The 14,807-nt window shown below is 44.2% G+C and overlaps 1 protein-coding gene across 1 annotated transcript in view; it reads left to right on the top strand.

The window, feature by feature from the left end:
* The window catches only part of HECW2 (HECT, C2 and WW domain containing E3 ubiquitin protein ligase 2), a 264,692-nt gene that overhangs the window by 128,631 nt on the left and 121,254 nt on the right, over positions 1-14,807 (top strand). The window contains exon 3 of the mRNA XM_054972580.1: positions 10,118-10,225. Within this exon, the coding sequence (XP_054828555.1) occupies positions 10,118-10,225 (108 nt within the window). The remainder of the gene's footprint in view (positions 1-10,117; positions 10,226-14,807) is intronic.

Raw genomic sequence — 14,807 nt, forward strand, 5'->3', positions numbered from 1 at the left:
TCATTTCTGGGTTTTAAAAAAAATTCTCCCTGTTTATCTCAATCTGTACGATGCTGCCCTGGACTTCAGAAATGCTCCCATGGAAAACGGTAAAGGAAGGAAACTGAGGGAGGATGGAGAAGGCATCCTGTACCCTTCAAAGGGGAGTGGCTACCAATAACTTAATCTGAAGGAGGCAGTGGGAGGTGATGGTAGACAGAGATAAGGACTCGCTAGATCCTTAGAGTCTGTGAAGGGTCAGACTCGTGTGGCTAGTTCTTAAAATCTCCTGAGTGCCTTCTGAAAGCAAGAAGAAGATGAACAGGGGAGAAGAATATTTTCAAACAAATTTATAATGATGCCAGTAAGAGGATGGCACTGTGTCCGAGGACTCGCTTTTTCAAGGAGAATGTTTTATTTAAAATGGAGAGGAGAGTTGTCCTATGGATAGCATAAACCTTATTTTTTTAAAAAAAACCAACAATTATATTGTAGAATATCTCCAGATTATAAAACTGATCTGAAATGGACTGAAGCCGTCAGCATACGACATCCCCTGCAGGATAAATCAGGTAAGGCTAGAAAGGAGCAAAGTGGCGATCCTAAATAGGTTTACTCAGAATCCTACTCGGGTCTGTTCAGTGGGACTTACTCCCAAGAAAGTGTTAGGGTTGCACTGTGAGAGTATATAGATGGCTCCATTTAAAACGATTTAATTGCTTTGGGAAAGGTAACCTCAATAAAAAAATTTTGTGGACCGCTTCAGTTATTTAAACTCATCTAGCAGCCAAAAAGTATGTGCCAAATTCAAATGGTTTAATGTTTAAAGTTAAAAGGTCTGGGCTCAATTGAACCCAGTATGCTTTGTCTTGGGGGTTTTCGTTTCCATTTTAAGAGGCCTTTCGTTACTTAGACTTTTCACCAAGATGCTGAGAAAAGGGAGTTGACGCCAAGTCCTGGATTCTGGCAGCTTATTTGGATTACTTTTCAGTATTTCAAATGGATATAAACCCCAAGTGCTTTAGATTCATAACTTTATGCAGAATGGATTTTTAAAAATGTATGCATTTCCCTCCAACTTTTGAAATATGTTTTTTAATGAACATATCACAAACAATGGGAAAGGTTGAATAGAGGGGGAGTATTGTAAGGGGTGGGAGAAAGGGAGTCAGTTTTGGGGGAAAGAGAAAGAGGAGAATGCAGTTAGGATATAAATAAGTAAATGGGGAAACTAACTAAGGGCAGGGTTGCAATCTGTTGGAACAGTGCTAAACATACTTATCCCAACCTTTTCTGTTTATTAGGATTTTACCACCAAAGTTTTCTCTAGAACTGGAGAGCAGGTTGACTGAAATGTGTTTAACATGGCCTCTTTTAAAAACACATAATTCATATATGGAAAACATGGATAAATCTGCTCATTTTTGTAATGATTTTATTTTTTTATTTAGATATTTGTATCCCACTTTTATGTCCAATGGGGACTCAAAGTGGCTTATAACTTCATGAAAACTGTAGTATCAGTGTGTAGCAGCGGTGTAAAAGGCAAACGGCATGTTGTGGATTATTGAGATAAGGGTCTGAAAATAAAACAGCCAATACTGTCATGCCTGTGTATAGAGCAATGGTGTACCCACATTTGGAACATGGTGTGTAGTTTTCGTTGCTGAATCTCAAAAAGGATATCATGGAGATGGAATAAATATAGAAAATGGCAACCAAGATGATCAAGGGGTTGGATGAAGCACTTTTCCTATGAGGAAAGTCTGGAGACTCTGAGACTTCTTTTGTTTAGAAAGAAGGCGGCTAAAGGGGAACATGGGAAAGGTTTATACAATTACGCATGTGTTGAGGAAAGTGGGTAGAGGAAGCTTTCCTCCCTCCTCTTTTGTAAAACTGGAACTCAGGGTCATCTAATGAAGTTGATGGGCAATATGTGTAGGTAAAAGGGAAATACTTCTTTACCGAACAGGTAATAACAGTGTAGAATTCACTGTCAGTAGATGTAGCAATGGCCATGAACATAGGTGGCTTTGGTTAGATGGATTCACGAAGGTTACGTCCATCAATGGTTACTAGCCATGGTGAGTTAAGGGAACTTCCACAATCAGAGATAGGAAGCCTTGGTATACCAGTGCTGTGCCTTTATGTCCTGTTTGTTGGCTCTCCAGGGCAATTGTTTGGCCAGTATGTGAAACAGGATGCTGGATTGGACAGAACGCTGGTCATATCCTCACAGCAACTCTGTGAGGTAGGAGATTAGGCGGATGGTCCAAAGTCACCCAGTGAGCTTCCATGACAGAGTGGCGACTCAAACCTGGGTCTCCCAGATCCTAGTTCTACACTGTAACCACTACAGCACACTGGCTTTATTTTTGCAGCTGGTCCAAGAGGTACTTTATTTTGTTTGTGCTTGGTGGAGGTGGAGAATTCCTGCAAGTCATAGATGACTTGTGGCGACCCCTGGTGGGGTTTTCATGGCAAGAGATTAACAGAGGTGGCTTGCCATTGGCTGCCCCTGCAACCCTGGGCTTCATTGGAGGTCTCCCATCCAATTCCTAACCAAGGCCGACCCTGCTTAGCTTCTGAGATCAGGCTCACCTGGGCTATCCAAATCAGGGCTTGTTTGTGCCTGCAGGAAAACAATATAGACTTATGTATTGTTAAAGTATAGAAATCTCTGTATTTTTTTTCAAACGGTCAAAAAGGAGGTATTGACTCTCCTTATAGTAGTAGAGAAGCTGCTTGCAGAATGTTTACTGAAGTTGAATAGTTTGTGGTGTTTGCTATTTTTGTCCAAACAAGAACAGTGCTGGAGTGTGTCTCCCAAACTTTCGCTAAAGAACCAGGCTCAGTGCAGTAAAATCATGGAGCACCATCCAGCCAAAGATAAGAGTTTTTAAAGCCCAAAGTATTTCAGTAGTAGTGTTAAACAAATACTTAGTTCACGCCATTGAAATCCGTGGGACTTAAAAAGTCCTTTAAGATGGCTGCATCTTGCAAATGGCAAAATATAAACTTTTATCGTTATCAGCCGGTCATAGGCCATGGTTGAATTGATGATGTCCAGCCCTTGCCTGAATTATCTAGATGAAACATGTTTGAATATGGGTGTGGATATTATCAGACGATAACTGTTAAGTCTGCCAAGCAGTTCGTATATCCTCTGCTGCTTTGTATGTGTTCTCCCTGATAACTAAGGTGACCTGATAGAGAGTCTCTCTCTCGCTCTCTTGCTCGCTTATTTGCTCACATGCTCGCACACAATCAGATGGGATGGCTGGTGATAGTACATATCATTGTCCATACAAGAGACTACCAGAAAAGAGGCAAGACTTTTAACAGTAGACAGAAAGGTCTTATTGATGGTGGATGAAGGAGGAAGATGGTCCTGTATAATTAATAACCGCTGGAATTCAAAGAACTATTTAGACATTCCCAGTGGGATTTTTGTCTTTCCCCCCACCTCTACTCCTAGTGTTGCCATAAACTACTTGGTTTCAAAAGGGTTTTTTCACATAGCACTGATGGGGTGGGGCTGCTGTTCAAGAAACACCAATCCCAAAGTCCCTTGGGTGGCCAAATTTGTGCATTTGTTACCACAGGGGCAATCTTCATATCCGTAAATAGTAACAGTTGTGAGTAGAGTTGCCAGGGCCCCTTTCCCTCCCAGCAGGAGGGGGAGGACCCAGCAGCACTTACCTTTAGTGAGGTCTCCCGGTGAAACACAATGATAACACTTCTGGAAGTGATGTCATCCTGTCGGGGGCCTGTTCCCGGACCTTTCCCCCGCTGGCCAGGTGAGTGGTGGTGGGGGAGAGGAGACTGGGAGCAGGGGCTCCCCCGTCCCCACTGGAGGAACGGCAACCCTAGTTGTGGGGGATGAGGTAGGATATGCGGCAAAACTTGAGGTTTTATAGGATTCTCAGGAGACCATCAGCACTTACCTTAGAGAGTAACCACTGACATAAAATGAGTAAAAACATGCACTATTAAAATCAGAATAAAAACTCTTTGCATAGGCTTGCCAACAGTAAAAACAGAGTTGATGTTGCTCCTTTAAAAGCTCTGAGGGTGCTGAGAAAGGATGCTGTAGTTGCACATCCTATTTCTACAGTAGACATCTTGCCTCTTCTAAGATCTAAATTCTGTGACTAGGAAACTTAAGTTTCGGTGGCATCAGGCAAATGAGGAGGACGTCCAGTGGAGTAGGGTGAGCAGTGCTGTCGCTGTATGTCTTTTCAGGTTTTCTATTAATTTTTGCTCTAAGCTGCTCTGAAAGACTTCTGGGCAAGAGATCAGAAATATCAAAAAGAGATAGGATTGCTTGGCTTTATAAAGCCCATTAAAGGAAGTAGGACCGAGCACTTCACTGGTGCAGAACAGCACAAATCCTGAACAGTAGTTTAAAAAATTAAAAGTGTCTTTCCAGTCTCCCCAGCATGCATAGATTTGGCATGTGTGTGTGGTCCTTGTTATCACTGAGGTTACTTAAATATGCTGTTGAATAGATTTTCTCTGGCTCTAAGTAGGGTTCCCATCTCTTGCTTGGAAAATTCCTGGAAGGTAAGGGTGGAATTTGTGAAGGTGAGGGCTATGGTGCCGTAGAGTCCACCTGGTGAAGAAGCCATTTCCTCCAGGGGAATTGATCTCGGTAGTCTGGAAATCACTTGTAAATTTCTCGAGATCTTCAGGCCCCACCAGGAGGAACCTGACAACCTTAGCTATAGATGTCAGCCTCAAAATTTAGATTCCTAAATTTTCAGCTTTCAAGGTTTTGTATTTTAATCAACGTATTTTATAGTTATTGTTACCACAAAATCTAATCCTAAACTCTTCACCATTTCCCATAATTTTAATTAAAGCAATGGCAAAAGTGTACTATAATAATAAATAGCACAAGCCTGGTGGGCACCAGAAAATGCTGACTTCTAACCCTAACTTAATTTCTCCCCAATTTCTGATCATTTCATTATTGTGTAAAAAGCTCAGTTTAATTGAATATTGGAGCCAGTATAGAAAGCAGCTGATAAATTAATCTACCCCCTTCGAATGGTATAAACAAATAATGACAAACTTCACACATGCATTCATATGCCATACGTGAAAACATTCTGAAGTGAAATTATAAATTAGATCACCAAGGGACACTATAATAATGTCACTGCTGAAAACCCTTACAAGCTTGTAACTAATCAATGGGATGGATTTGAACAATCAATGAAAGTTTGGTTTTGTGACTGTAGGGCAAGAACATCACTTACTAAACCACTATCCTCAAACAGTGTTTAACCTTTTAAGTGTGCATGTGCGTGTGGATGTGTGTTGTGTAGCTAATGCCTTAGCTGTACAACACAAATACCTTAAATCATGTTTTAGCACAGTTACTACCAATGTTTTTATTGTATGTGTTTATGTGTTGTGAATCTGCTCTGAGCCTGCTTGCAGGGAGAGTGGACTATTAAACAAACAAACAAACAAACAAACAAAAACAAACAAACAAACAAACAAACAAACAAACAAACAAACAAATAAGCTTCAGATTCACTTCCCAGTTTACAGTTTCAGCTGGTTATAGGGTTGCCAGGCCCCCTCAACCTCCGGGTGGCAGATAAGGGCCTGGCACTTACCTTGGGGAGAGGGGGGTGCGCAGGCGAAGTGTGCACGTGCGTGCCCCCACAGTTGTGATGACATCACCTCAGAAGTGATGTCATTGTGCAGCCCTTGGGAGAATGTCCAGGCTCCACAGGGGCTCAAAACGGGCCTGATCAGCGCTGAAACGGGCCCGTCTTTGAGGCGCTGCAGAGTGCAGGAGTGCTTCTGCGCTCCACAGCACCTGAAAATGGGCTCGTTCTGCTGCAGATTGGGCCCATTTTGAGCCGCTGCAGAGCGCAGGAGTCCCCCTGCTCTCCGCAGCGCCTCAAAATGGGCCCGTTTCAGCATGGATCGGGCCTGTTTTTGAGGCACTGTGGAGCGCAAGAGTGGTCCTGTGCTCCACAGAGCCCGAAAACAAGCCCATTTTGCCACAGATCAGGCCCATTTTCAGGCGCTGCGGAGCGCAGGAGCACTCCCATGCTCTGCAGTGGCCCCAATCCAGGCCAAAACAGGCCCGATCCCAGTGGCTGCTGTGCACGGGAGCGCACAGTGCTGTGACGGAGCCTGCAGGGAAGGGGCGCCCCCCCCCCCGCCGTTCAGGTAAGTGGGGGCGGGAAGGGTGGAGCAGGGGCGGGGATTCCCCACCCCCACCGGGGGTCTGGGATCCCTAGTTGGTTCGATGATGACATGAAAGAACCACAATAGCTGAAGCTTTCAGTGCCTTTGAGAAAATGAAGCAGCACTTGGATTGCACTTGTGTATTGTATATACATATTGTATTTCTAAATTCCTGTTTGAGTTTTGGAAAGCTGTTTGGAGATTTGTATGCAAGAAGCAAAGAGACCCAAGCACAGCCTTCGTCTTCTGAATTTGAAATTCTCAAATTGCATATTTGAGGCCAGATAAATCCCAAATGGCTACTCCAGAAGAAATCGACTGGGGGCTGAGGCCGTAAACAATTGCTGTGTTGTCATAGCTCGTTATTTCTCTAGCTGTGTTTGGTTTTACTTGGAAGGCCGTATTCAAGCTGCCTTTGGCTATAGCTGTCTCATTACCTGCAAGTAAGCTATCGAGCTCTTACGCAATATGATGCTTAACTGCATGTCCTGGTTAGTAACTTTGCAGAAACAAATTGACAGGGCCATTATCAGTAATTGGATAAGCCATTATCAGTAATATCTTTATTTCTTTGGGTATTTCAGAATTATGATTTCAGCAGCTGACACAGTTGAGGATTATATCTATTATCTATATACTGTTTTGTGCTTCCTTTTTTTTTTTCTTTTTAATGGTGCGAAGTTCCAGTTTTGTCATTTTTGGAATGCGGCAACAGTGGTGTTTAACGGTATTTTTTATAGTATGGGAAACAATTTACAGCAGGTAGCTAGCAAGGAAACATGTAGGCGGATAGTGTTGATCTCAAAAATAGCACAAACGTACTTGAATTTTTTGCCAGCTAAAGACAAACATGTAGCAAAAATATTCTCTTTCTCAGGCCAGATGCAAAATTACCACCTTTCTTGATCTCAGTGGATTCTGTGTACTGTGGCCCAAATTACATTTCACTTCAGCAGGCCCGGTTCTTCAAGGAGTGCTGGAAACTACATTATCTGTTTCTCATATTGTATTTTTCTCATTATGACCTCTTGCAGTTGCTTTATTCCCTGCTCATTTTTACTTCCATTGTCAGATACTAGCTGGGGGTGGGGGAAGGATTTCTGATAATAGACTCTGGGGAGGAGAGCTGCGAGTGAGAAGATCAAGGGTTCACAGAAGGAGCGATCTGTATTGATTCAGTGCATTGTTTCATAACTCTGGAGAGCAAACAAAGTGAGCGTTGGCTATCCAGCCATTTATTTTCCACCTTCAGGGCAGTGGCTTGCAGTCAGATAAGAAGTCCTCTAGCCACATGGCCCTTCGGCATTTTTAAATGGTATCCCACACACACTTTAGATATGATTGGGACCGAACATGTGTGACAACATAACTCTTTTTCTACCATAGTGACCAGTGTAGTACTGGATCAGATTCAAGGTTCTGGTATTGAACCTTGTGTGGTTGAACCGCTGTGCGGACTGGGACCAGTGTATCAACGGGACCGTCTCTCCCCATATATTTTCTGGAGGACACTCCGATCAGGGGACAAACAGCTGTTGGTGGTCCCTGGCCCCATGGAGGCCCGCCTAGCCTCGACTAGAGCCAGGGCCTTTTCGGTCCTGGCTCCCACCTGGTGGAACGCTCTATCTGCTGAAATCAGGGCCCGGCAGGACCTAATATCCTTTCACCGGGCCTGCAAGACAGAGTTGTTCTGCCAGGCATATGGCTGAGGCAGGGCCTCTGCCATCCAGAAAAAAGGGGTGTATAAAATCTTAACCCTCCCTGTGAGGGTTGTCCACCATCCTGTTTTAAATGCGTATTAATACACTGTTGTTTTAATGTTTTAATGTAGATGAATTTTTTATTGTATTTTAATATGTTGTTATCCTCCCTGAGCCCGCTCGCAGGGAGGGCGGAATAGAAATTTGAAATAAACAAAATAAAACAAAATAAATATTTGGATCCTTGCACTGTAAACCCATGTAGGGTTGCCAGGTGTCCAGTTTTCCCCCAGACAGTCTGTTTTTTTCTGGGACTGTCTGGGGGAAACACGATTAAAATACTGGACATATAAATATCTGGAATTTTTCAGTGTGGGGGAGGACGGGTGGCTGGCTACTGGCGTCCACTAGGTGGCAGCAGCACCAGCAGGCCTTCTAGCTCCCCCTCCCCCCTGATTCCAGACAGCGCCACTCCCAAGTCCCATGGGAGTGGCCAGCTGGCCCACCCAGCCTCCTGCACCACCTCTGTCTCCTCCCCCTCCTTCTGCTTCCAGCCTGAACACCAGAGGATCACCCGGCCCAGCTTCCTTCTCTGTGTCTAGGAAGCAGCGGGCCCGCTCATCTCCCTAGCCGCTTGACCACCGAGGGAGTGTCCAGCAATGACATCACTCTGTAAGTGATGTCATCACGCCAGGGAACTCTGGGGTCTGGTTTATTTAGTTCTTCAAACTGGCAACCCTGCACCCATGTAGCGGTACAAGCTGCCCATCAAAACAGCACGACTTGGACAGTAATTAATTACAGCACATAATGAGCATTCAAGACTGAGAATCACTTTCACTTTCCGTGGAGGCTTTCAATAACTGGACTGCATGGCTAATAAGGAACACATGCAGATATGATAGGAGAGTTCTCAGGATCTAGAGAAGCAATCATGGCCTCTGTCCGAAATGGAGGCCTTGCCAATGTGCTTAAAATATTAATTTGTCAAGAAATTCATCTTAAATTCTTTTGTTCCCAAACTAAAGCAAAACAGAGCAACAGATATCCATTCCAGCTAGGGTTGCCAGGTCCCCTTACCCTCCCAGTGGGAGGGGACCCCCCTACTCGGCTTGTCTTGTAGGCATGTGTGTGCTTTGCAGTGGGCCAGTTGAGGCCCCAGTGGCCCAATACAGCCTCTTTTGGGGCCCCGATTGGTCAACTGCGAAGTGTGGGAGCGATATCAGGGCAATGCAATGACATCACTCTCGGGAAGTAAATAAATAATATTTTGCTTTATTGGGGGACCAAATTCATGTTTCCTGTTTTTCACGTTTTATTTTTCCTCTCTGTTGGCAAAAACAAAGATGCATATGCTAAGGCAGCATTTGATCCAGCTGTTTGGTAGCTCTCTGATATTGGGTATAGTCATAATTTTGTTTGTAAACAGCCAAATGCATTTATACTTTTGAAACACATAAATATGGCAAGTAGTATACTTTTATTTGCCAACTAAGGTATAAACCAGGGGTGGGGAATGTCCGGCCCGAAGTCATTTGGACTGGCCAGTGGAGAGAGATGAGCCCCAATCCCCCCTCCCCCCCGCTCCCACTTACCCACTTGGCGGGGGTGCACTCCCTGGGGCGCCCCCTCCCCGGGGTGTGTGCTCCTGCACAGCAAGAGCAGGCGGCAGAGGCAGTGAAAGCAGGCCACTCTCACTGCCACCACCGTCTGCTATTGCCAGCGCCGAGAGCAACCTGCAGCACTGTCGAAAGCGGCCTGTGCCGCCGCCACGGTGAGAGCAAGTGGTGGCAGCAGTAATGGGGGGTACTGGTGCCAGAGTTGCTGCTGCTGCCGCTGCTGCTACTGTGAGCGGGCCAGAGCAGTGGTGGCAGGGAGAAAGGGGACACAAGCGCCCTTTCTCCTGCACGCTGCATGAAAACTTGGCCCTCGGCAGAAAAAAGGTTCTCTACCCTTGGTATAAATGATGGATTTTATGTTGTTAAAGTGGTACAGTATGTTTAGGGTTGATAAGAATGTAATCATTGCGTATATTTCAATCCCCCCCACCCAGTTTTAACTTTTTAATTAAAAAAAAAATCTTGGGGAGAAACTTTTTTCATGGCTTCAAAATTTCTGGAAATATTATATCTCTGCTCCTGACCTTCCCCTGATATGGCAGGGGGTTCCTGAGATCATAGTCATGTGATGTGGCTAGCCTTCCCCCTCCCTCCTTCTCCTTTCAGATGAGAATTCACCAGCAAACTTCTGGGATTCCAAGAATCGTGGTGTGACCGGAACACAGAAAGGTCAAATTGTATGGCGAATTGAACCTGGCCCCTATTTTATGGAACGTAAGTAGGAGTATGCTTAATAATACCAGATTTATGTTGATTATCTGTTACCTGGAAGCAGGCTTTCTTCCTTCAGGTGACTTTTTTTAAAAACACAAAGTCTTTCCCTATAGAAAAGGGGAAAATTCCTCTCAGAATTTGAACAGGTAAGTGATATTGGCAGTGACAAACTAATAATGTAAAAGAATCTGTAAATGAGTTCTTTGCAAACAGAATGAATGTGTTTATTTTGCAGTCAAACTAGAATCTTTTAAGAGGATAGTGAAAAGTAAACTGAGAAGAGTGTGCCCAAGAACATATGCCGGTTTGTTATGGATGGGCTGAAATTTGAATATAGATGACAGTTAACATGTTAGAAAAATGTCTGGACATTTCCTTTTATCACTTTTTTTGGCAACATGTTGCTGAAGCTGTTTCTAAAGTCTGTTTCTAAAAATCTGGTGAATAAATGCAAACGGATGAGTTTTTAAGAACGCTTGATTTTTAAAAAAAATTCCAAGAACTTCACTTCTTTTTGCCTGGTGTGGCCCAGGCTTAGGTGTTAGATTCTTTTTAAAAAAATACACACGGGGAATCAGACTGTATAGATTTAATGGCCATTTTACAATTTTGGCTAAAATTGACCTTTGGCCATATTCAAGCTGGGGCTGTTCACCTTGGTTTCCCCATGCCTGTTTTAATATCCAATTCTGCTCTTGGAGGTGGAGGACGCAATGGGGTAAACGGGGACAGGTACCCTCTCTTCTTTACTTTCATTATGCCCTTTTCTTTAATAAGATGCTTTCTAACTGGAATTCCGAGAGAGAGCGGGGTGCTCAACCCGAACCAGTAGAATAAGTGGGTCTGACAGAATAAATTTTTGGAGTTTTTGGTTAGGAGCATAAGGATCTTGGACCTGGCTGTGGCATAAAATCAGACCTCTGCTCCTGCCCCCCTGTACTGGCTTGCAGGCTCCAAGCACCAGGTGCCAGAAGTCGGGCAAGGCAGAGTCATTCAGTCCAAGGTCAGGTTTCAAGAATCAGACAAGGCAGAGCCTGTGGCTTAGCATCTATCATACATATTGCGCCCACACCTAACAGCCTCTCTTGGCTGGTTTTATAGCCACATGCCTAAGGGTCAGGCTGGCAGCCAGTTGCTCAGAAGAATCCTGCAGCTACTCATATCTGTTATCAGCAAGCAGCTGGTGTCGGGCCAGGAGGCATGCACTTTGCCGTCTCGCCTGTTCTCAGCCTCGGCCTGCAGCACTCTAAGGATGTAGAGACACTGGAGGGCTGGGAATGGCCAACTGAGTTTCACCTGCTGAATCAGGGCTGGAAGGTGTTGGTGGCTCTGCACCAGCTTTTGGTTATGAATCCTGACAAACCTGCAGCTCGTTATCCTGCTGGTCAGCTTCTGTTAACTCAGGGATGTCTACATGGGACTAGACATGGGCACGAACCCCCCCCCCCAAACCCCAAACCATGGGCCCAGTTATGAACCAGTTCGTGGTTCGTAGGGTTTAAATGCCCCTTTCTGGCCACTTAGCAGCAGCAGGGAAAGGGGTATTTAACAGTTTAAAGGGCCCTTTCCTGCTTGCAAGCGGCAGGTCCCTTTATCAACTGGCAGGCGTTGGGGGGGGCTGGGGTTTGGAATCCCTGCCTGCCAGCTGATAGTTTAAAGGGACCTGCCATGTGCAAGCGGCAGGAAAAGTTTATATGGCCATTTCCCTGGGGAAATGGCCATTTAAACTGCCCCTTTAAATACGACCCAACAAACCAGTAGACCAGTTTGTGGAAGTTCGTGGGAGTGAGCTTCCATGATCCACTGGTTCACGAACCACGAACCGGCCTGGTTCGTGTGGTTTTTTGGGTCGTAATTTGATTCGTGCCCATCTCTACATGGGACTCCTCCTGAGTCCTCGCTATCATCCTGGCTGACTCATGACACCCCCCTCCAGAGGGACCATAGCTCAGTGGCAGAGCATCTACTTGGCAAGCAGAAGTTCCCCAAGTTCAATCCCTAGCAGCCAGAGTTTAGAAAAAGGGGAGGGGAATCAGGTAGCAAGTGATATTGAAAGTCCTTTGCCCCAGGCCCTGGAGAGCTACTGACCTTGAAGGACTTGATGGTCTGATTCAGTATAAGGCAGCTTCATGTGTTCAGGCTGGCGCCTGCTCTCTGTCTCCATAGGATAGCTGTTAAAGGAGCTTCCTCAGGGGTTCCATATGCCTCATAGTTTGCCCTGGAGCTTAATTTGCAGCAGAGGGTAGCCGTGCTAGACTGTCTTAGCAAAATAAAATGGAAGTCCAGTGGTGCCTGAAAGACTAGGGACATTTATTTCAGCGTGAGCTTTTGTGAGTCAGAGCTCACTTGTCCAGAGATCTGAAGAGGAAATCGTTTGGGGGAATTCTTACAAAAGGGAGCGGAGAGGGGAGGAGAAGGAGGAAGGAGGAACTGAGAGAGGGGCTTGGTGTGGATCCCATCATAAATCTTTCAAGTGTAATTCTGTTCATTTATTGTTATGTGTAATAACAAAACTCGTTTCAGTTCCTTATATACAAGAGCACACTGGAAAGATTTATGCCCCGTCTGCCTCAACTCCCTTCCAGTTTCGTAATTTTCCCTATATGAATTCCCAAAATGATTTAGTCTCCATACATCTGAAGACGCGAGCTCTGACTCATAAACGCTTACCCTAAAATAAATGTCTTTTGTCACTGGGCTTCTGTTTTAAGTTATAGCACACTTGCTCCAAAATTCTTAGTCCACAATTCCCTTTTCATCCTCTACCAAGTTCAGTTTTCTCTTAACATCCAGATCTAGTAACCAACGGCCATCAGTCAAGAAATAAAATATGCCGCTCGTTGTTTTTTTCCTTATCCTGAAAATCAGTCAAATAGCTATGCATTGATGTAAAGAGGCACACTTTTTTCCTACTACAAAACAAAACAAAAATTTATTTGCTTTTCTAGACGTGCCAGGACATTTAAGAATTATTTTAGCAATATGAAGACCATTTTTTAAAAATTCCCTTGGCTTTCTGAAGAAAATAATTCATCTTCCCTGAAAATACACACCTGTAGGGGAAATAAAGAGGCTTCCACCCAGAATCCCAGTGCAGATGGGATGCAACCATTTGAATGTGCTGCATGCATGAATATATGTAAAGGATGTGAAGGGGACGATAAAAAAAAAGAGTGATACAGCAGTGATGTATAATATTCGGATTGCTCTTGCAATGAACTGGTGCCCTCTGCCTGTCATCTGCCAGCAGACATTCTCCTTCGGCACTAATCCCCCCCAGAAGTGCATGCCGGCTGTCCCTCTTTCCATTTTCTGCACACGGATTAAAACGTGATATCTGCATGAAATGTCGCTCTTGTCTGGGCTGTGGAAATTCAACAACAACAATTAAAAAACCCCAGGATTTTCATTATTTGGTGTATGATGGAAACTGCTCTTTCAGATTGCTTTTCTGTAGCACTTTTAAGCGCATTGAATGTGTCTTTGCCTCCTATGAATAAGGACATGGGTACTCACATTTTATTGATAGGATTTAAATAAAGCTAACATGTAGGGGCTTGCCAGGTCACTTCTATAATATTTGTATCTAAGCAGGAATTTTCGTTTCACTTTTGTTTCACAAGCTTTGGCCCATGCTGTTCGGAAATCAGAATGAGTGAAATAATAGCAGTGGAAAAGAGCAAGAGTCCAGTAGCACCTATAAGACTAACAAAATTAGTGATAGGGTAGGAGCTTTTGTGAGCCACAGCTCACTTCTTCAGATACCTGGGTATCTGAAGATGGGTATCACGGCTGCTCATCTTGAAATATTAGTGCTGGGCTAAAATTTGTGTGTGCGCTTTTCATGAACATTTTTTCCCCTTCTCAGAAGTATTTTTTTCCCCTTCTATTTGTAGGCAAACCTTTTGCTGTGCTGATTGGCTACTATTTCGGGGCTATATATATTTCTTTTTTATTATTTTTGAGTAGCTCTGAGTGATGCCACCATGTAGCTGGTCACAGCTAGGGCAGAATGAACGTTATAACAGCATCCTATGAATTATATTTTTATAGGGTATGGAACAACCAATGTAATTTTTTTTGGGTAGTAAACACTGCAAAAGGGAAAAAACCTGCCCTGGAACACTGTTAATATAATATGCTTACAAACAGAATCTGAATGCTTTTCAGACTCGTAAAAGAACAATTTTCATAAAATATAGAAAGTACTACAAATAATTAAACAGATTTCAGTAACCTCCCCCCCCCCCCAAGACAATGACTTTGTATCTCCTGAGTCCGGTACTGCTGTTTTAATACTCTTATGTGATCATTGTTCATAATTGCCTCTTGATCTCATTTCCACACGATTATTTTCCCCAGTTAATAATAACTGCGTTTATATATCACTCTTCTAGACAGACTAGTGCCTCACCGTAGGGGTGAACAAGTTAGTGTTATTATTATCCCCACAATACAGCTGGGGAGCTGGGGCTGAGAGGAGTGGCTGACCCAAGGTCACCTACTGAGCTCATGGCAGTAGTGGGATTTGAACCAATAGAGTGCTGATTTGCAGCCGAACCACTTAACCACGTGGCTACGA

Source organism: Eublepharis macularius, chromosome 2, assembly GCF_028583425.1.
Source record: "Eublepharis macularius isolate TG4126 chromosome 2, MPM_Emac_v1.0, whole genome shotgun sequence".
Lineage (NCBI taxonomy): Eukaryota > Metazoa > Chordata > Lepidosauria > Squamata > Eublepharidae > Eublepharis > Eublepharis macularius.